Source organism: Ranitomeya imitator, chromosome 10 (assembly GCF_032444005.1).
Source record: "Ranitomeya imitator isolate aRanImi1 chromosome 10, aRanImi1.pri, whole genome shotgun sequence".
Classification (NCBI taxonomy): Eukaryota; Metazoa; Chordata; class Amphibia; order Anura; family Dendrobatidae; genus Ranitomeya; species Ranitomeya imitator.
In genome coordinates this window covers 139,293,397-139,315,042 of record NC_091291.1, presented here as the reverse complement: position 1 = coordinate 139,315,042, position 21,646 = coordinate 139,293,397, and the positions used below count along the sequence as shown (strand labels likewise).

At 47.4% G+C, this 21,646-nt stretch overlaps 1 protein-coding gene across 2 annotated transcripts in view; it reads left to right on the top strand.

Moving 5' to 3' along the window:
• UBE4B (ubiquitination factor E4B) overlaps positions 1-21,646 on the top strand; it is a 54,676-nt gene that overhangs the window by 17,725 nt on the left and 15,305 nt on the right. The window contains exons 3-22 of one of the 2 annotated variants that reach the window (XM_069741490.1): positions 5,318-5,453; positions 6,100-6,187; positions 6,369-6,513; positions 7,634-7,859; positions 9,470-9,823; positions 10,595-10,708; positions 11,969-12,095; positions 12,233-12,333; positions 12,669-12,783; positions 12,899-12,982; positions 13,273-13,329; positions 13,481-13,597; positions 13,730-13,828; positions 14,952-15,065; positions 15,141-15,339; positions 15,627-15,765; positions 15,884-15,983; positions 16,679-16,806; positions 16,973-17,071; positions 17,188-17,423. In XM_069741490.1, coding sequence (XP_069597591.1) covers positions 5,318-5,453; positions 6,100-6,187; positions 6,369-6,513; positions 7,634-7,859; positions 9,470-9,823; positions 10,595-10,708; positions 11,969-12,095; positions 12,233-12,333; positions 12,669-12,783; positions 12,899-12,982; positions 13,273-13,329; positions 13,481-13,597; positions 13,730-13,828; positions 14,952-15,065; positions 15,141-15,339; positions 15,627-15,765; positions 15,884-15,983; positions 16,679-16,806; positions 16,973-17,071; positions 17,188-17,423 — 2,778 coding nt within the window. The remainder of the gene's footprint in view (positions 1-5,317; positions 5,454-6,099; positions 6,188-6,368; positions 6,514-7,633; positions 7,860-9,469; positions 9,824-10,594; positions 10,709-11,968; positions 12,096-12,232; positions 12,334-12,668; positions 12,784-12,898; positions 12,983-13,272; positions 13,330-13,480; positions 13,598-13,729; positions 13,829-14,951; positions 15,066-15,140; positions 15,340-15,626; positions 15,766-15,883; positions 15,984-16,678; positions 16,807-16,972; positions 17,072-17,187; positions 17,424-21,646) is intronic. The other variant, XM_069741489.1, reaches the window with a different exon arrangement.

Genomic DNA, 21,646 nt, shown 5'->3' with positions numbered 1-21,646 from the left:
GCATGGAATAAATTATATTCTTGTCTCGAAGTAGCTTTTTGACTTCCATAAATCGTGCCCGCTGTTTCTGGAGCTCCATGGAGAAATCCGGAAAAATCGATATGATGGTATTGTTGAGTTTAATGGGGCCCTTCTGCCTTGCCAAGCGAAGAATAGCATCTCTATCTCTGCAATTAAGGAGGCGTGCCAGAAACGGTCGAGGTGGAGTTCCAGGGGGCAAAGGTCTTGTTGGGACCCTATGGGCTCTTTCCACTGAGAATGTTGAGGAGAATCCATCTCCCAGGGTGGACTTAAGCCAGTCTTCCAGGAATTGCTCAGGCTGCTGACCCTCCGATCGCTCCGGGAGACCAATAATTCGAATATTATTGCGACGCAGTCTGTTTTCCAAATCATCCGCCTTTTGTTTCCATGCGTTTACGGAGCCAGCAGCTTTTGTCAGTTTAGCTTCCATGGGAGTAATAGTATCTTCTATATGTGACACTCTTGTTTCCACCTCCGAAATACGTCCTCTCATAGCTTGCATGTCATGTCGCAAACGACCCACCTCAGTATGCACATCCTCTATTTTTTCCGTAAGAGATGATCTAGTGAGGGAGATAGCCTGCATTAACTGCTCGGATGCTTGTTTAAGAGTCAGTTCGTCTTGTTCTCCCTCCTCGTTACTATCAGAAGGACGGCCCTTACGCTGGGTAAGTGTAGGATTATTTCTGAGAGTGCGCACATTGTCCGAGGAATCATCTCTGGCAAATTTCCTCAGTTTATCAGCCGCCCCTGCTCCCCTAGGGTGTTGCATGGTGGGCAAGCAGAGGAACTCCACAAAGTAATCCTGATTGTGATTGCAGATAAACCAAGCTCTAGCTTCAGGTCCTGTATAATATTATACTGTACGTCAAAGTGGGTCACAGGGCTGGCAGACAGTAATAATGAGGGTCACAGGGTGGTTGTTCAGATGTTTACTTAGGCTCTATATAACTGAACGGGCTCTCAGTCCGCACACAGGGAGGTCAGCAGGAAGGGGGTTAATTCCCAGTTTTATGGTGCTGCTAAACGAAGCGGCTGTATGACAGGGGAGGCACAGGGCCCAATATTTCAGGGCACACACCGCACCCCCCCCCCAGTTCCTTATTTGCGTGTTCTCCTTCCAAGCAGCACCGCAGGTATATGAGGCACTGCTCCCTTTGCTGTTAGGAAGCGTGCTATGCTAATGTCCGCCTCTCCTGTGGGCACCGCTGTCCCCCCCAGGTCTCCCAACCTCCGTGCACAAGCACAGCTCTCACCGCTGCGATCCTGCTTCCGTTCGCCCCGACGAGAAGAGAGCCCGGCTTCAGCAGGAGACGGCGCCGCGTCCTGTGTCCTGGAGCGCGCGCACCGAAGATGGCCGCCACTGCACGTGGATCCTCCCGGCCTCTCTGTCCCTGCAGCTCCCGCCGCCTCAGATCACTACGGCAGCCGTCCGGAGGGCTCACAAGGTTCCTCTAAGTGTGGGGTCTCAGCCCCTGTCGGTTCTGTTTGCGGGGATGAGATATATGTGGCAGGATTGAATCAGGATGTATGGAGCTCTTACTTAGTGCGTCCTTCTTCTCCGGCTACATAGCCACGCCCCCCTACAAAACCGTTTTTAGGGACCGCCTCACATTTGAAGTGACTTTGAGAGGCCTACATGACAGAAAATACCCAAAAGTGACACCATTCTAAAACCTGCACACCTCAAGGTGCTCAAAACCACATTCAAGAAGTTTATTAACCCTTCAGGTGCGTCACAGGAATTTTTTGGGAATGTGAAAGGGAAACATGAACATTTAACTTTGTCACAAAAATGTTACTTTAGGTAAAAGGGTAACCGGAAAAAATGGACCCCAAAATTGGTTGTGCAATTTCTCCTAAACATACAGATACTTGTGGGGGAAAACTACTGTTTGTGTGCAAGGCAGGGCTTGGAAGGGATGAAGCACCATTTGACTTTTTGCAATAATTTTTACCACCAAAGTTTTGTTTCAGCCCCAAATTTTACATTTTCACACTGGGAAATCTGTAAAACTGGCAGATTTCCATTTTGGAAATTCTAACCCTTTGGGAGTTTATCTACAGGTGTGATGATTTTGACTCCATGGGTATTTTACAGAAACCAGCAGCAATGAATGTTGCCGAGTGAAAATTGCAAACTGCCGTTGTAGTGACCAGTACATTATGCCCAGCCCGTGCTTCTGGGGACACGCACCTGTATGTTAGGAGGGCTCTCGTCACTACAGAAATGCCAGATGTGGACACGAACTGCCGTTTTGCGACACTGGGGCTCAGAAGGAAGGGGGATCATTTGGATTTGGGAGAGCAGAAATTGCTGAATTTCTTTTGAGCTGCGAGGAGCCATTTTGCTTTTCCAGAGCCTTTGTGCTACCAGTAACATGGAAGCCCCTATATTTTCGTTAACAGATGACAGACCTGAGTGGCAACTTGCTTTTTTTTTGTGTATTGAATTAAAGTTTTTATTGGGAACATTTTACATAACGTTTGGGATCACATTTATCCGGCGCTCTACGCTGAGCACTTATATCGGGGTTTCCCTTTTAAATAGTGACGCGATAGAGATGAAACCTTCGAGGGAACCACTCACTCAGGCCTGTGTTTCGAGTGTCCATTTTTTTCAGAGGTGCACAAAACTGTGACCGACGGCACTTTTATGCACAACTAAAAAGACGGACACCACCGAATCACAGGCCAGGAGGCGTTCACAGTGCCTCAATCTGTCTCATTATAGGGAAATAGCTATTGAACCCGTTCTACTCGCGGGTGGCGAGCATTTATATTGGTATATGGTCTCCATCCTGGTATGTGCTGCTCCATCCTGCGCCCCATCCTGTCATGTGCTGCTCCATCCTGCGCCCCCATCCTGTCATGTGCTGCTCCATCCTGCGCCCCCATCCTGTCATGTGCTGCTCCCATCCTGTGCCTCCATTCTGACATGTGCTACACCCATCCTGCGCCCCTATTCTGTCATGTGCTACACCCATCCTGCGCCCCTATTCTGTCATGTGCTGCTCCCATCCTGCGCCCCCATTCTGACATGTGCTGCTCCCATCCTGCGCCTCCATTCTGACATGTGCTGCTCCCATCCTGCGCCTCCATTCTGACATGTGCTGCACCCATCCTGCGCCCCCATTCTGACATGTGCTGCACCCATCCTGTGCCCCCGTTCTGTCATGTGCTGCACCCATCCTGTGCCCCCGTTCTGTCATGTGCTGCACCCATCCTGTGCCCCCATTCTGACATGTGCTGCACCCATCCTGTGCCCCCGTTCTGTCATGTGCTGCACCCATCCTGTGCCTCCGTTCTGTCATGTGCTGCTCCCATCCTGCGCCCCCGTTCTGTCATGTGCTGCTTCCATCCTGCGCCCCCATTCTGTCATGTGCTACTGCCATTCTGCGCCCCCGTTCTGTCATGTGCTGCTCCCATCCTGTCATGTGCTGCTCCCATCCTGCGCCCCCGTTCTGTCATGTGCTACTGCCATTCTGCGCCCCCGTTCTGTCATGTGCTACTGCCATTCTGCGCCCCCGTTCTGTCATGTGCTGCTCCCATCCTGTCATGTGCTGCTCCCATCCTGCGCCCCCTTTCTGTCATGTGCTGCTGCCATACTGCACCCCCGTTCTGTCATGTGCTGCCCTATTCTGTCATGTGCTGCTCCCATCCTGTCATGTGCTGCTCCCATCCTGTCATGTGCTGCTCCCATCCTGCGCCCCCGTTCTGTCATGTGCTGCTCCCATCCATATGCCCCATACGCTGCTCCATAAAGGTTTATGGCCCCCATCAGGTGGCGTAAGTAACAAATAGCTGTGGCATGAAGTGCCACAGCCTCATGGCACAGCAATTTGTTACTTACGCTACCTGATTCTTTTCCGGCGCCATTGTCTTGCTCCTCCTGGTGCCGGAATCGGCGCCTGCGCAGTCCGCGCTTTCCGGCGCCATTTTCTTGAAGACACACTGCTGTGTGTCTTCAAGAAAATGGCGCCGGAAAGTGCGGACTGTGCAGGCGCCGATTCCGGCACCAGGAGGAGCAAGACAATGGCGCCCGAAAGGAATAGCGTAAGTAAAAACTTACTATGGCGGCGGATTATTTGCATAATCAGGGCGCAAATATGTAGACAGTGTCCCTGTGCTCCCGACCCCCTGTTCTCGGCGGCATTTTTTCTATAACGTAACGCTAGGAGCGTCGCGCCTGCGCAGTCTATTAAGGCTTCGGACAGAGTGATGCTCCCAGCGTTATATTATAGATCTTCTGCTGGGGGTTCCATCTGACTCACGTATTTCAGAGATTTACATGGAAATCCTGGTGTGAGTGCACAACATAGTGCAGTATAAATACGGTATGCAGCGAGCCTTACTGCGATCTTTGGGAGTCAGCAGCAAGGGAAGAATTGGTTTTATTTACTTTTGGGCCGTTCTTTGTACGGTATAAGTGATAAGGTGACTTTATTCTTCGGGTCGGTGCGATACCAGATTTTTATTAGTTTTTATGTTTGGCTGCTGTCACACTAAGACGCTTTTTACGAATTTTAGCATCACTGTATTTTGAGCGCTATAATTGTTCCATGTTCTGACCCACATAGTCATGTGAGGGCTTGTTTTTAGCAGGATGAGTTGACGTTTTGGGCTCATGACTTTTTTTAATCGTTTTCTATTCCAATTTTTTTGGGGAGGCAGAATACACAAAAACAACAAATCAGGAATTGTATTTTTTTTTTTTGCTGTTCCTCGTATGGTAAAATTGATAAGGCAGCATTATTACTCGAGTCTGGGTAATTACAGTAATTCCCCAATTATGTTTTTATATAGTTTTATGTTTTAGCCCTTTTCCAAAATGAAAACTTTTATATAAAAAAAAAAAATATTTTTGTATCACTTCATTCTGAGCGCTATAACTTTATTTTTTGGGTGATGGAGATGTATGGTGACTTGATTACTATTTTTATTTAAATTCGTCTTTTTGATCGCGTTTTAGTCCACTATCTATTCGGCGTTATTATAATAAAGCATTGCTTTTTGCCTTTTGTGGGTTTTTTTTTTTTAATAAATAACTGTGTTCACTAAAGGAGTTAACTGGTGAGACAGTTCTTATAGGTCGGGCTGTTCTGGATGTGTCGAGACCAAATATGTGCACATTTATTTATTTATTTTTATAATATTTATTTATGATTAATATATATAAGTATGGATACGTCCAAGGTAGTAAAGAGGTTAAAGGTCTTAGTTTTTCTTCTTCTTTGCGGCAATACTAGTTAGGATTTGTCATTTCTTGCTAATTGTGTCCTGTTTTCTGTTCCAGGGGTGGCCCACCGGAGTCAGAGCAGTGAAGGCGTCAGTTCGCTCAGCAGTTCCCCATCTAATAGCCTCGAAACACAGTCCCAGTCCCTGTCTCGTTCTCAGAGCATGGACATCGACAGCGTCGCCTGTGAAAAAAGGTGAAACTCAGTAGTGGTTATTCGTAAGTAAAAGGACCCCGTCCGCAGGTTCATGCTGCTCGAACCACAGGCAGCGTGGAACCGAGTCTGAGTTAGTGCAGCTGTGTATGTCTTGCTCTGAAACGCTTCAAGAAAACATACTTGGAGATATCGGGCGGCGACTATGCGCCTTGAATGACTAGTTCGAGAAGTGTCCTCAACGTCTCCCCGTACCAGTGCCCTAGACTGACCGGTCTTTCACAGCTTTTCAGAGTAGCAGTTCATGCACTCTGGTCCCAGCACAGACCGCAATGCATGGACTGGCCGCCAGTTGCCTGATCTAAGTATGACAGCGTCATAGAATTATAAAGCGGTCACGTTCAGGTCAGGAGTCCGGTGTCCAGGCCGTGTTCAGCCCGTGTTACACAGACACCTGTATGATCCCTAAAACTCACATGAATGCAGTGATGCCGCCCGCTCGGATTCATCCTCCCTGTTGTTCTGCATCATTACTATGTGGCGGCAGAACCAGTCTAATATCTACAGCCCACTCCAGTTTAAGCTTCTTACATTTAGTAAAACTGTGTAGAGGAACACAACCTTTCATTAGGTTAATGCACTTCACCTCCATCTGAGAAGACATCATCTCCTGTTCCTTGTTTTTCAGCATGTCCCAGGTGGATGTGGACTCAGGGATCGAGAACATGGAGGTAGAGGAGAGCGATCGCAGGGAGAAGAGAAGCCTTAATGATAAGGTAGGGTGGACTCTCGGAAGTGCGGAGTGATGAGCGCAGAGGAGGATGAGGGTGCTGATGTTTCATGTGTTTGTATCAAGCCACAGGACAAAACTGAAAAGTGCAGATCTATGCAGTGTACGTACAGAACAGCTAGTGGTTTTCTTCCAGTTTAATCATTGGGTGCCTCCGTCTTTTGCAGGAATCCTCTTCAGGATCTGAGGTGTCTGAAGAACAGTCGCTGCAGCTGGTCTGCAAGATCTTCAGAGTATCTTGGAAAGACAGAGACAGAGATGTCGTTTTCCTGAGGTCTCTATCTGCTCAATTCAGGCAAAACTCTAAAGAAGGTAAACAATAAACCAGGACACGGATGATTTAGAGGGGTAATTCCCATCTTAGTAAAGGTCCTTATGACTTCAGCTTGCTCCCGATGATCCTCCCGTGTAAACATTCCTTTGCTCAGGAAAATTCTTGTTGATCAGCTGATCGGATCTTTAATACAGGCCAGTAAATCATCGGTCTTCTTGTGTACTTGGCGGCTGTGCTGCGGATAACACTCATGTGGTATTAACCTGCATAAACACTGGCTCTTGTGAATTGGCCTTTAAAGGAGCACCGATCAGCACTCATTAGGAATTTACCCATGTATACAGACCTTGAGTGATAACATAGGGCTAGAATATGATTGCTTAATAATTGCTGGGGGCCTGACTTCTGGGACCACAAAATGAAAGGCGCAGCGCTGTATCTCATTCTAAAATTCCCTTACATTTCACCGCTCTTGGTCACTGAACTGTGCAAGGAAATGGAGCTACATTGGCACCAGTGGGCAGGATCGCCCCTTTGCAGAGGTTAAACATTGAGAAACATCTTCTCAGCATTGTTTGAGGATCTTGGCTTACTGAGTTGTCCAGAACTAGAAAACATGGCTGCTTTCTTTCAGAAGCAGCGCCTCCTCTTACCTTGGTTTGTGCGTGATCTTGCAGTTGCATTCACTTCTATAGGGCTGAGTTGTGATACCAGACACGATCATTTCCTAAGATCTCTCTGGTTAAAGGTTATGCTGTGTCTAATAGGAAGCAGTTATGTTTTTATGAACTTGGACAACCCCTGTCAGACAATTCATGCTGCCCAAACCTTGGATGAATCACATCTAGCTCTTCCCAGCGCTTCTTCAGGTGATGAACAAGTCTCCCCCTATGTATAGGCGAGGGAGAGACCTGTCAATCACCTGCAGCGGCGCTGGGAAGAGCCGGCCGGCTACTGCTCACTGGCCAGAACTTCAAATGCTGCTTGCTATTTGTGCTGCTTCCAATTCTGCTTCTTTTAAGTTTGCAGAATACGTCTCGCCTCTGAAATTGACCTTTGACTAAACTCATGCCATTGCATCTTTTCTGATTACCCGATGTTCAGTTATGGCTTACTAATACTCTCCCCCTTTTTATTTTTTTTTGTTTTTCCCTGCAGTCTTCTCCAATTTTAAAGACTTAATAGGGCAGATTTTAATGGAAGTCCTGATGATGTCCTCGCAATCGAAGGATGACAACCCTTTTGCCAGCTTGACCGCAACGTCACAGCCAATTGCAGCCACGCGAATCCCAGAGAAGACTTTATTGCTGAACTCTGGGTCCACGCCCGGCACCAGCCCCATGTTATGTAACTCCGGATCCTTCGGTGCCAGCTCCTTATCAAGGCAAGTGGAGTCAGCATGTAGGATATTGTTACAGGGTCGTCTGTAGTAACTCCATCACACCTCCGGAATTACAATACTTTCCATTGTGTTCCTGTAACTTGCAATTACAGAAAATGTCACCTTGTTCCAAATCTGCCAGAGAATAATGGAGTCACTAGATGTGATCGAGCAGTCTGTCGCGGAAGTAAAGGGATTGTCTCATGAAAACCTCCCCTCTCTATTCTCTATTAGGGCATATATATGGCACAGAGGATGGTCTCCCACCTGGGAAGAAGAAACAGTAATAATTAGTAGCTTTTACTAATTATCCTGCCTAATTATATATTACCTCGTCAGTCATTTTATTGATTTTCTTTGCCTTTTTTTTGTACATTTCCCCTTCAGCAGCTGGCTACAGCTTCCCCGGTTAAATCTGCTGTTTGCTGGAAGGGAGACCCCGAGTGTTGTCTTTGGGTAGGCAACCCCTTTAAAGAAGACCTGCCACCTCGCCTGATATATTAGGAAATATTAGCATAAAACAAAACTGAGCATCTCTTCATAGATCCTGGTGATGTCCCTTTCCTCTGTTATCCCCTCCTAGTAATGCCAATTTATTTATACCAGTGGCGGATGCCATTTCCCATGTTAGTGGGTTTATTCTTTACACTGTCTGAGGCTGAGGAAATTGATTGTAGGTCAGAACTTTCCGCATTGACAACAGAAACTGTAACATCAATTTGTTTTGTTGTTTTTTTTTTTTTTTTTTTATGCACTACCAGGAAGAAAAATAGTGGAAAAGCATAATGCAGAGTTCTAAGGAAAGATGTTCCAGGATTATTTCTTGATGAACTAAAGTATTTACTGGTACAGATATTGAAGGAGAGTTGTCATTTCTCCTGGCGCCACTCACTTGCACATTGGGGCTGACGTTGCATCTGCTGTGACTCGTCTCGTGCATGATCGGACAGGTAATGTGCGCACGGCTTTACAAGTATGTGCAAATGCAACGTTCTCAGCACTGCCCACCACTTTATGCGGAAGTGAATGGCGCCAGACAACCCCCTTTAACTGTAAGTAGTGCAGATACACAATGCATAAGTGTCACACTTGGATCTCGAGATCTGTTCTTGTGAAGTTTTGGGTCTCAATCACTGCACATTTTTACTTCTCTAAATCTGTATGCAATATAGTGTAAGTGGATTAAATACTCAACAATCTATGTCTTCTCTGGTTTCCATTGCCGCTCCGGTCCTCTCCTTGCCCACGTGACCACACAGGAGCTTTGCTGGCTCACAATGACTTACATGGAGAAAGTGACCTCCGCTCTGCACATAAACCTCTGTGTGATCCGGTAAGTCTGATCTGAGATCTTCTGGTCCTGAAGAAGACCGGAGCGTCCCTGGAAAATGAGAGAGATTGTCATCAGTAAATATTTTATACACTTTAAGAGGGTTGGTGGGAAATAATTCCTGCAAATCCTACTTTAATCTATTTTTTTCCCATGAAAGTATTATTTTTTTTTCTCCTATTCTGGTAACATGTCAGCCCCTATGCAATATTCACGATTTATTACTTTTTTTTGCTCCTGTCTAAATATTGTTTTCACTTCTTATTTTTCTGTCTCTATCCAGTCTTTATGATGCTAGTCCTGTTAATACTTCTCCTGTGCCAGCGCCACACTCACCCTTGCCATCCATTTCTATTGCCCAGTCGTGCAGCACTGCGCAATCTCCGCCTGTACCGCCAAGCCCATCCACAGGCCATGCATCGTCCTCCCCTCGTTATCGGCCTTACATTGTCACCCATTCAGGGCCCATGCCCATTCCTTCCAGCCCAAGGACTTCCAGCCTCTCCCCTGTCTTGCACCTGTCACCCAGCCCTCGCACCTCGTCCAGCAGTCCTCGAGCCGTGCCGGCAAGCTCACCTAGACGGAGGTCTCTGGTATCTCCCAGAGTGTCCCCGAGGCAAAACCGGATCCCCCCTAGGTATTCTGCCTGCAGGTTGTCCGTGTGTGCATGGCCCCTGTATGTTGTCTGTTCTCTTAACTGACTGGTTTCTGAAGCATGAGAAATCTGCATGGTAGCTGAAATCTCAGATTATTTGCACCTTTTCTGATGATGGAAACGCCATCATCCTTATTATAAGACAAGTATGTTGTAGGTGAGGGGTGTGCTGTAGACCCCAGGCTGCTTGCGTCCACCTCTGCAGTTTTTCTGGGGGCAGTATGTAATTATGAAGTATGTAATTTCGGTCTAAGCGTGCCATAGATTTGCTGCACAGTGCACATCATTTTCCTTATGTCTACTTTGACAAGTACTGACCACCAATATGGCTGCTGTTACAGCTCTTACAAAGGTTGTCACCCACTTGCACACATTTCCTGAGTGTCCGGTAAAAGGTTTCTCACATTCCAGCCTGTGCTCTGGATAATAGCAGCGAAACCAAAACCCGAGCTGTGTGTGGCTTTACAGATTGGGGTCGTGCTTTGTGTCATGTTCATGACCTCTGTGCTTGTTGGGGTTTGTGGTGCCTTTGCATGCACTGTGGCTGAATTGTATTTCGTGTCAGAATGAAATGCCCGGTGCCAATGCCTCCAGACGTCAGTGCAGTAGGGTTATCTGGTGCCGCCTGTCGGCCTCCAGTACTAATGTATATAGAGGTAGACAGATGGGACTTACTGCTGCCCCCCTTATATTTGGCGCTTCATGTCTTCCCACCCTCCCAGTTATTGACTGTGTGTTTTCATGTTGTGCCAGCGCGTATGACAACCCTCTGTCCCTCCTCTTCCTCACCCACGTCAATGAGGCTGAGGACAGCAGTGACGAGGAGAGCGATGAAGAGGATTTCTCTAGTGTGCACTTTGGGTCCAGGTACTTTCCATGCGGCATGTGGACGTGCCCACCCGCTCACTAACTCTCGCGTACCAGTTGCTGTGCCTGTCCAGTGCGTTGGAGTTTTGCATATGAGTGGGCTTTTTATCTGGACCGCATGCTACTTTCTCCTTCGCCTCGTTGGGGGACACAGACCGTGGCTTTTAGTGGCCAAATTTGCTTTTGAGGACATTATAACACAGGAAGAATTCAGGATGTGAGAAAATGTTCCAGAAATGGAGGTGGATGCATAGCTCTGAAATGTACATCTTCTGGGGTAAAAAAGTATAATAAATCTATATTGTTATGGGTACAGCAGGTCTGCTCCCTAGTAGTCCAACCACCACGATGAGAACGAGATGACTGACTTTAAAAAAAAAAAAAAAAAAAAAAAAAGCGTAACAAATCTTATGAATGTAATCGCGATCAGAGCTGATAAATCACATTTTTGCCATCTTTTCATCCAGGAAAGTCGGGTGATGATTTTCTGCAATCATTGAATTCTGCTATAAATCCACAGAAAAAATGTGCAGTAATATCTTAACAGACTCTTCTTTAGTGGATTTTTTCTTTTTTGGGAGTTTGCGTGCGGAGAAGTCCATAGTGTCATTTAACACATCTCATCTATAAGTTGCTGAAAATTTCTGCACATAAATTACAAAATTTTCACAAATGTTACCCTTTGCAATTGAAAGAGGTAAAATGTGCAATAAATCTCTGTAATAAATGCAGATAGGCTGCACAATAATCCACAGCAAATTGTCTACATGTGAACATAGCTCTAGGCCACGCTCCTATGTGCAGAAGTGCTGCACTTTTCCACATGTGCCTGCACCAAAATATTCCTTTTCGTCAATTATTGCATTTTTTTGCCGCATTTTCCCTTTATATGTTTTGGGTAGACCCGAAAGGTAAAAAAAAAAAAGCTCCTTTTGTACAATCGTCCGGCTGTGACCCTGTTGACCTTCAGACCCCAGTTACCCTTTATTTTGGGAACGTGTCCTTATCTGTATCCTTGCACTGGATGGAGATGACTAAACCGCTGTGTGGACTAAAGACTAACTCTCCTGGCGTCTTTTGCCGCTTTCTCACTAACTTTAGTTTTTTTTTTTTTTTTTTTTAATCTTATTGATGTATTGTTTTTCCTCATGTGAATCACTGATACTGTTAACCCTTCAATTATGAGATCTTGTGCTCAGGATCCAAGATTGTGATTATTTTTTTACTGAGATTACATTGATATAGTTCTTTCTTCTGCAGTGGTAATAGTAGTACAGAGTCATGCGGAGATCACTTCACTATAGAAACCTGCAAAGAAACTGAGATGCTCAACTACCTCATCGAGTGCTTTGATAGAGTGGGAATCGAGGAGAGGAAAGCACCAAAGGTAAAATTTCAGCGATGAGCTGTAAGTGCATCCTCCGGCCTCTGGATGGCAGCACTGCACTGTGTAGTTTGCATGGAGTGTGGCAGCCATATATAATGAATGCAGAAGAGATAATACTGATCTGTTTCCTCCTGCAGATGTGCAGTCAGCCAGATGTGAGCCAGCTCCTGAGCAACATTCGATCGCAGTGTATCTGCCATGCTGCTCTGGTGTTACAGGGGGCACTCACCCAGCCAAGGTGGGTGCAAGACTAATAAGGGTGTCGTTCATTAGAATAGGACACGTGCATGATATTTGCTGCTGGTGCAAGAATCCCGGAGCTATCTGTAGATTGTCATCCGCACCGCTGATGTGGACAGGAACAATGGCATCTGCAAAGTCCCAGATGTTAATCCTTCATCGTCGGGATGTTAAGACTTGTTCCTAGCAGTACATCGTAGCATTTTAGATGAGAATACCCCTATAAAGGGTCACAACCTCTCCCCTGGTACCTCTTACAATGTTCTGAAAGCAATGTACATGAGTGCACTGTTGCCCCGCTCCCCATATGTAATATTTTTTTTTTCCATTCAGGTCTGTACAGCAGCAGTCTCTACTGGTGCCATATATGCTCTGTAGGAACCTGCCGTTCGGCTTCGTACAAGAACTCGTAAGGACGACCTACCAAGACGAGGATGTGTTCAAACAGGTACGGCAATTCATGATCCCTTCACCCCTCAGGATTGCGTTATAAAAAGTCGATGCCAATGCATTACACGGACAAGCTAAACCTTAAGATATCCCTTTTTTTTTTTTGTACACAGATCTTCATTCCAATTCTGCAAGGATTGGCACTGGCAGCTAAAGATTGTTCTTTGGATAGTGACAACTTCAAATACCCATTAATGGTGAGGACCCGGCCACTTTCGGAATATTCACACCCAGTGATGACGGCGAGGCTGGACATGGCACCATTACCACACCGCCCAGTCTGTGTGTATTCGCATAACGGTGCTGTCATGGTTTTTCCACTACTGCAATATTATTTTGTAGGTTTTCTCTGTTTAATTGCACAGTTTCCTGCAGAAGGGACCAGATCGGCAGATGGATGTCGCTCTCTTACTGGGAATGGTTTCTGATGCACATTGGTGATAGATTGTAGTTCTTGGACTTCAGCGATGTCTTCTCTTTTCTGCAGGCTTTAGGTGAACTGTGTGAGATTAAGTTTGGAAAGACTCACCCCATCTGTTGCTTGGTAAGTGATTTATTTTATTTTTACCATTTTTCTCTATTGTTTGTTACTCTTCTCAGAAATAACTATATGCTGAATCCAGTAAGGTGTGCAGTGCCTCCTATATATAGGTATATGATTATAATACGCCTCATTACACTACGTTTCGGTTTAGATGGCCTCCCTGCCCCTCTGGTTACCCAAGTCCCTGAGCCCTGCGAGTGGCCGGGAGCTGCAGCGCCTCTCCTACCTTGGCTCATTCTTCAGCCTCTCCGTCTTTGCTGAGGATGACGTACGTTTTTTTTCTTTTTTTATTTGCTGTGATTTTCTTTTTACTTTCCAATGTTTTACGTTGCCTTGAATGGTCACAGACGTTTTTGTAGCATATTTTTTATATGACCGAGATAAATCTATCTCCCTACAGAATAAAGTTGTAGAAAAATACTTCTCTGGTCCTGCAATTACTCTGGAAAACACACGAGTGGTCAGCCAGTCCCTTCAGCATTACTTGGAGTCGGCACGGGTGAGTATTGTACACGGATACTATGTTGTCGCTGTGCCCCAATGATGGGACAACTCCTGTATTTTTGCTTGGGATGTATACGCAATGGATTTGTCACCATTGAATCGCATCCAAATGTGGAGGAGAAAATCTGCAGCATAAATTTACCAAAGATGCTGATTTTAACAACCAGTACATATTTGGTGCAAATATCACTTTTTTGTATTGCAAAGGGAAAAATGTACAGAAGCGCCGTTACATTTCTGCTATGAAAAAATATACACTTAGAGGGGCTTTCTACCACACTAATATTGATGATGTTTCCCTAGAATAAATCATCAATATCGGATCATTGCGGGCCGATACACGGCACAGTTTAAAGGGAACCTGTCACCCCGTTTTTTCGATATGAGATAAAAATATGGTTCAATAGGGCCTGAGCTCTGCTTTATATCAGTACCTTTCATATCCCCCGATTCCCCACCTTTGCTTAGAAAATACCTTAGTAATCTCTCCGTTTTCGTATGTCAATCACCCCGGTCCGATCCGATGGGCGTGGCCTAATCGCCGTCTCTTCCCCCGCTCCTCGGCGTGTTTGACGTAAGTAGATCTGTGAATAGCAGAGATCTTGTTCAGTTTCTGTGCGTGCGCATTAAATTGGCCTCTAGTGCCTGCGCAGTATGCTTTGACCAACTGTGGGCAAACCATGAAATCATTATTGCGCATGCGCTGGCTTTTGACCCTATGCTCTGTGCCCTGGGACACACACACGAGAGGCCACTTCAATGCGCAGGCGCAGAAAACAACGGCAACATAGGACAGACGATAAATTAATGCACAAGGCAGGATGTGGGGAGAAACTGCGATTAGGCCCTGCCCATCAGACCGTACCGGGGTGATTGACATACAAAAACGGAGAGATTACTAAGGTATTTTCTCAGCAAAGGTGGGGAATCAAGGAATATGAAAGGTACTGATGTAAAGCTGAGCTCAGGCCTTATTGAACTATATTTTTATCTCAAATCGAAAAAACGGGGTGATAGGTTCCCTTTAATGATGTGAGCAGATGAGGGCGACACTGCTCTTTTATTAATCACATTAATTCTTTGTAAGGCTTTCTTACGTGTTTTTATTTTCTTTCTAGCAAGAGTTATTTAAGATTTTACATAGTATTTTGCTAAATGGCGAGACCAGGGAATCTGCACTGAATTACATGGCTGCCATAGTCAATGGCAATATGAAGAAGGCACAGATGCAGGTACAACCCTGTCCACAATTCCCTTTCTTCTAGGACCGCGCACAGTTTTTAATTCTGATTCTTTGTGCATTACAGACAGATGACAGGCTGGTGTCGACAGACGGATTCATGCTGAATTTCCTGTGGGTGCTACAGCAGCTCAGCACCAAGATTAAGCTGGAGACTGTGGACGCCATGTATATTTTCCATCCAAAATGCCGCATAACGTTACCCAGCGATGAGACCCGTATCAAAGCCACAATGGAGGAGGTCGCCAGCTGGATGACAGATCTAAGTAAGTGTCATATCCTAGTCACTAGAAATACATTTATTAGTAAAGAGGTTGTATGGCGCCACTCCCCTCCGAATCGGGGGCTGCCCAAAGCGGGTTTCCTTAAGTCTGCACACAGCTGTGGATCCTGTATACATCCTGGGAGATGTGTACAGATGTGACATCATCAGTGTTGCTCACCTGGTAATGATAAACGCTAGAGAACCCCTTTAATAGATGGAACATTTTACCATTGTCATTGTGGCTAGAATATTGTATATCCAATTTATTTGTATATTTTATGCTTGTAGATCAAGATCCTTCTTCGTTTTCTGAGCCCAAGTTCCCTACAGAATGCTTCTTTCTGACCTTGCACGCTCATCACCTCGCCATCCTGCCTAGCTGCCGCCGTTATATTCGTCGATTAAGGGCCATTCGTGAGCTGAACAGGTGAGCAGCTCTGCAGCGTAAAAGCCTCCGTCAACTCTGCCTAAAGTTTATGGTAGTCGCATACATTGTGTGCAGTTTAGGGAGACAATCATGATCCATATGTTTCTACCATCCTTAGGACAGTGGAAGAGCTGAAGAACAATGAAAGTCAGTGGAAAGATTCTCCACTTGCTGCCAGGCACAGAGAGATGCTAAAACGCTGTAAAACTCAGCTCAAGGTTTGTTCATATCTTTATGGAATATTTTATATTGGAGTGATTGGCATTCATTGCTTCTTCCGCCTTTAAATAACAGCTGTCACTGGCTCAAAAAAAAAATTGAGTTAATTGCCATGTAAAAATCCCCGAGCTCCCCTGATTTTGCCACTCTTTACCATTTTGCTCTGCGTTGCTCCATTGCAGAGATATTCAGATTTGTTTTGGAACACATAATGTGAAATCTCTGTTTGTAGATCAGCTGGTTGTTTCTTCAGCATTTTCTATGGGGGTGTGCGCCTTCACCCCTCTCTCGCAGACTCTGCCAATCACCGCCCTGCAGCTGATGTAGCGGTGTCAGGTGCTGCAGAGCTGTGAGTGGTGGCATCTTGGAGGGAGGAGTGAAGGCGCACACCTCCAGAGAAGACTGTGAAGAAGCCACCATTTGAGCTACATGCTGAGATTTCACATGTTGTGCTCCAAATGTAATTATGGGAATATCTCTGCAATAGAGCGTCTTGGCACAGAATGGAAAAGAGAGGCAGAATCAGGGGAAGTCAGGGATTTTACTAGTTATTTCACTCCATTTATCTGCGCAGTGACAGGTCCTCTTGATGTTGATTTCTTTTGATTCTTTTTTTGCTCTCATTTTGCTTTTGAGCAGTTTTTTAATGCAAAAACCTCAAACTAAAAGATTCCTCCATCTCTTCTTACTGCAGAAACTAGTGCGTTATAAGGCGTGTGCCGATGCTGGGTTACTGGATGAAAACTTCCTCAGAAGATGCCTCAGTTTCTATGGGATGGTTATACAACTCTTATTACGCATGGTAGAGCCTGCTTACCCAAGGTCAGTTTTCCTTCAGATGACGTGACTTTCCCTCCAAATATACTTGGCAAAAGTGGAAAGAGGAACAAGTCGGTCATTTGTATTGTTAAACCTGGAAAACTTCATCCTTAAATTTTGTCTTGCAGGACAATGAATGTGTCTATATGTATTTTTTTTTCTCTTCCAGTGTAACGCTGCCTTTAAACCCAGACATTCCCAGGATATTCGCTGCACTGCCTGAGTTTTATGTAGAAGATGTAGCTGAATTTTTGTTTTTTATTGTGCAGTAAGTAAACCTTTGTCTCCCATTGTTTGTGCAATTCTCCCCATGTTCCTTTATATTAATTTTGTACATCTTCCTTGGGGGGCTTTGCTGATTGATTTTCTTGGGTTTCCCCTCAGATATGCTCCTCAGGTTCTCTTCGAGTCCTGTACTCAGGATGTTGCGACGTTCCTGGTGGTGCTGCTATGCAACCAGAATTATATCCGAAACCCGTACCTGGTGGCCAAATTGGTGGAGGTCATGTTCGTGACAAATCCGGCTATCCAGCATCGGACTCAAAAATTTTTTGAGATGATCGAAGGTCACCCTTCGTCAGTCAAACTTCTCGTGCCCTCTCTGATGAAGTTTTACACAGGTATGGAACCAGGCGGCCGTTCACCATGATCAGTCTCATTGATGGGTATAACGAAACAGGATAGTGAAGGGCAGCACAGCGTTTACTACTGCAACAGCACCATAGTACGAAGCATGGGAATCCCATGAATTCAGAATCACACTGAACCAAATGCTCACCCTTCTCCTGAGCCAAAAGATTTGGATCCAGATAAAAAAATATACATGTTATGTATGTATATTTTTTTTAATTATTGTTGTTTTCAATGTGACTGCACAGGCCATCTATAATGACATAAGACATTTATATATTTATCGCCTCTCATTGGGGGACACAGGAACCATGGGTTTATGCTGCTGCCACTAGGAGGCTGCCACTATGCACAAAAAAAGTTAGCTCCTCCTCTGCAGTGTACACCCCACCGACTGGCATTATACACTTCAGTTTAGCTTAGTGTCAGTATGAGGTGGACACGGGTCTTTGAATAGACCCCCATCTACCTCAATGTGCGTCGTTTTTCTTTTAGGTTCTCCAGAGGGGTACAGGATGAACAGTCACACCTGTAATCCCACAAGGCGGACTATGAGTACGGCGTGTACTGCCACTCCGTATCCTCATAGATCCCTCTCCAGGACCAAGAGCCTAGCACACAAGCATGCGCAGAAGTCCGGTCCTAGCTCCGTCCCCCACCCACTCGCCCACCAGAGCCTGTCGGTTGGAGGAGACGAGGACGTCCATCACAGCTCCGTGGACGTCTCATTCCCCTCAGGTTAGTAACTGTGTGGGATGTTAAGATGAGTATTTTTCCCTCCCATTCCCAGATCTCCCCCGGTCCTCCCTCGCAGTGTGGGGGAGTAGAAGTCCCTAAATGCGCTGCACGATTTTTTTATGGCGGCGCTGACCTTTATTTTTAATAGGGATCCCAGAGGCAGCCACACGGGCAGTATCTCATCGTGCGGCGGCCTTCAGGCCCCCGCGCTTCCTCCTGAGCTGCCTCCTTCATTGGCGGCCGCAGTGCTCTCCCTGCAGCCGCACTGCTCGGCGGCCGCAATGTCTCCTCTTACAGCGCGACAGCCTGGCAGGCTGCTGGCCGCTCCCCCCTTCTGTCTCACTGCTCAGCGGCTGCAATGCGTCCTGTGTCTGCGCGGCGGCCTTGGCAGGCTGCCGCGCTACTTCCTGCGGCCCACTGCTCCGGCGCCGCAATTCTCTTCTCCGGCGGCGCCAGCCTCTAATTTAGGTCCTGGCTTCGGCTGGGGCCTACTTCCGGCGCCACGACCCCGCCACTTCCGGTTTCTCAGGCGGCCTTGGCAGGCTGCCGCGCTACTCAGTCCCTGCGGCACACTGCTCCGGTGCCGCGGTTATCTTCTCCGGCGGCGCCGGCCTCTAATTTAGGTCCCGGCTTCGGCCGGGGCCTACTTTCGGCGCCGCGATTCCACCACTTTCGGTTTGCTCGGGCGGGCTTTTTTCCCGCCCGACAACCTCCTCCACTCAATCTCCACCCACCAGCGCCATCTTGGTGCTCCTGGGCGCTCAGCAGACTCCACCCCCCACCTTGCTGGCGCCACACATTGCCGCTTTACTACCTTGCAGAGCACGCAGTCTGGCGTTTTCCCCCTTGAAGTGCGGCAGGAGCTCACATCGCCTCCCTGTTTAAAGACTTCCCCGGAGGTCCACCCGCAAGCCGGACAACTTCTTCCACCTGGATCCGTTTTCGGCCGTGAGTAGCTCTGCACTGCAGACTGACACTCCCCTCTGCCCCCCTGTCACCTAACCCTCTGGCATTTTCTTCAGGGACCCTACATCTTCCTCCACTTCTTCTGCCTTAGTCAAATACTTTGCATGTTCGTCCTGTAACTGCAAACTTCCCTCAGTTCCGTCCTCTCCACTCTGTCAAACCTGCAGCAACCCGATTGTTCCCACCGCCCAGGATCCCCCGGCTGCTCCGCTTGAGTGATACCCCCACCCCCAGCTGGGCCTCCTCTCTGTCACAATCGGTAGCGGATCTAACTCTGGTGTCTCAAACTTTGGTGTCCGTGCTGATTCGATTACCCCTGCAGACACCCGCAGTAGCCAGCGGGTCGCAGGAACCTCAGTCTGAGCCTTCCATTATAAGCCGCAAAAGGTCCAGACAGGAACGCAGGTCTGAGTCCTCTTCTCGCTCCATCTTGCCACACTGTCCTTCTCTGCGGTCGACTTCCCCCCGGTCCTCCTCCCCTGAGTCAGGCGAGGCGTTCTCTGATGCGCCCTCAGAGGATATTTCGGAGCTGGATTCTAACCAAATCGCTACCATGAGGGATATGGTTCAGAACCTCATTGGAGCGATAAAATCAGACCTGTGGCATCAAGGATACCTCTACGGAACCCGCAGATCAGGCGGTTTCGTTTAGACGGGCTAAACCACCTTCCAAGTGTTTTGCTCCTCACCCTGAATTCGAGGAGATCATGACCAGAGAAAGAGAGAATCCGACCAGACGCTTTCAGAGAGGAAAGCGACTTGGCGTTTTATATCCCTTTTCTACGGAACTCACCGCTAATTGGAGACTGCTTCTCCTTCGGTGGATCCCCCAGTTTCCAGGCTTTCCACCAACACGGTCCTTCCACTGTCCGGTGGAGCATCTCTGAAGGATTCTAACGATAGAGTAATAGAATCCTTCACGAAGTCAGCCTTTGAAGCGGCTGCAGCGGCCATATGCCCAGCTTTTGCTTCCACTTGGGTTTCAAAATCCATATCCAAATGGGCCAAACAACTCCGTCAGGGCATCCTGGACGGGGCTCCACCCAGACAGCTGGCGGAGCTTGCCAACCAGATTTCTCACGCAGGTGAATACCTGGTCTCCGCCTCCCTGGATGCCGCGTCTTGTGCGGCTCAGGCGTGCAGCAATGCTGTTGCCATCCGTCGGACCGTTTGGCTCAAGGCCTGGCAGGCGGATTTGTCTTCTAAAAAGTCTTACCAGCCTGCCTTTTCAAGGTTCACGTCTCTTTGGTTCTAAGTTGGACCAAATCATTACGGACGCCACCGGGGGCACAAGCTCTCTTCTTCCCCAGTTCAAACCTCGTCGCCCTCCTCCTAGATGGCAATTTCGGTCCTTTCGGCCCTTTTGTTGCTTCCTTTTCCCATCAGCAACAGAGGCCACAGGCACGTCAAGAGAAGACTGTATCCTTTAGACCCACTGCTTCCTGGCGTCCTCGCTACTCCCAGCGTAGATCCTCCAGGTCCAGGACTGGAAGATCCACCTCGGCATGACTCTCCAACTTCCCAGGCTGAGCGGCCGTCTCCTCTTCTTCAGGGACGTCTGGATCTCTTCAGTAGAGGACGCATGGGTCAGGGAAGTTGTATCCTCGGGATACAAAATAGAATTAGTTTCACGACCCCGGGATCGTTTCTTCGAATCCCGACCTCCAAGAGACCCGCTCTAGTTCCGGGTTTCTTCGCAGCCATCGCTTCTCTCCTCAAAGCCAGGGTGATCGTGTCCGTCCAAGGACAAGAATGGTTCACAGGTTTCTATTCAAATCTTTTTGTGGTACCGAAAAAAGACGGCAAGGTTCGTCCCATTCTGGATCTCAAATTGCTGAACAAGAGAGTTCGTCTGAGACACTTCAGGATGGAATCCCTCCGTTCAGTAATTGTTTCCATGGAGGCTCAGGAATTTCTGTGTTCCATATATATTCAGGACGCCTACCTCCATGTCCCGATATTCCCGGGACATCACCGATTCCTGCGCTTTGCGGTGCTCCAGGACCACTTTCAGTTCGTCGCCCTGCCGTTCGGTCTTGCAACCGCTCCCAGGGTTTTCGCGAAGCTTATGGCGGCGCTGATAGCCATCTTGAGGGTCAGAGGCCTGGTTCTGTTTCCGTACCTCGACGACATCCTCATCAAGGCCCCGTCTTTTTCTCAAGCTCACGAAAGTCTGTCCATTGTCCTCGAAACCCTAGCCCGCTTCAGGTGGTTGGTCAACTGGAAAAAGTCCTGCCTTATTCCTTCTCAGCGCATCGTTTTTCTGGGCATGCTCTTCGACACTCGTCAGACCAAAGTCTTCCTTCCCGAAGACAAGAGATCCATCCTTCGTCGGGACGTACGCTTGCTCCAGGATCCTCGGTTTCCCTCCTTCTAATCGACCATGAATGTTCTGGGGAGGATGGTAGCAACATTGGAAGTGATTCCCTTCGCCCAATTTCACTCGCGACCTCTTCAGCAAGCCATCCTGTCTCAGTGGGACAGGTCTATCCTTTCCCTGGATCGTCCG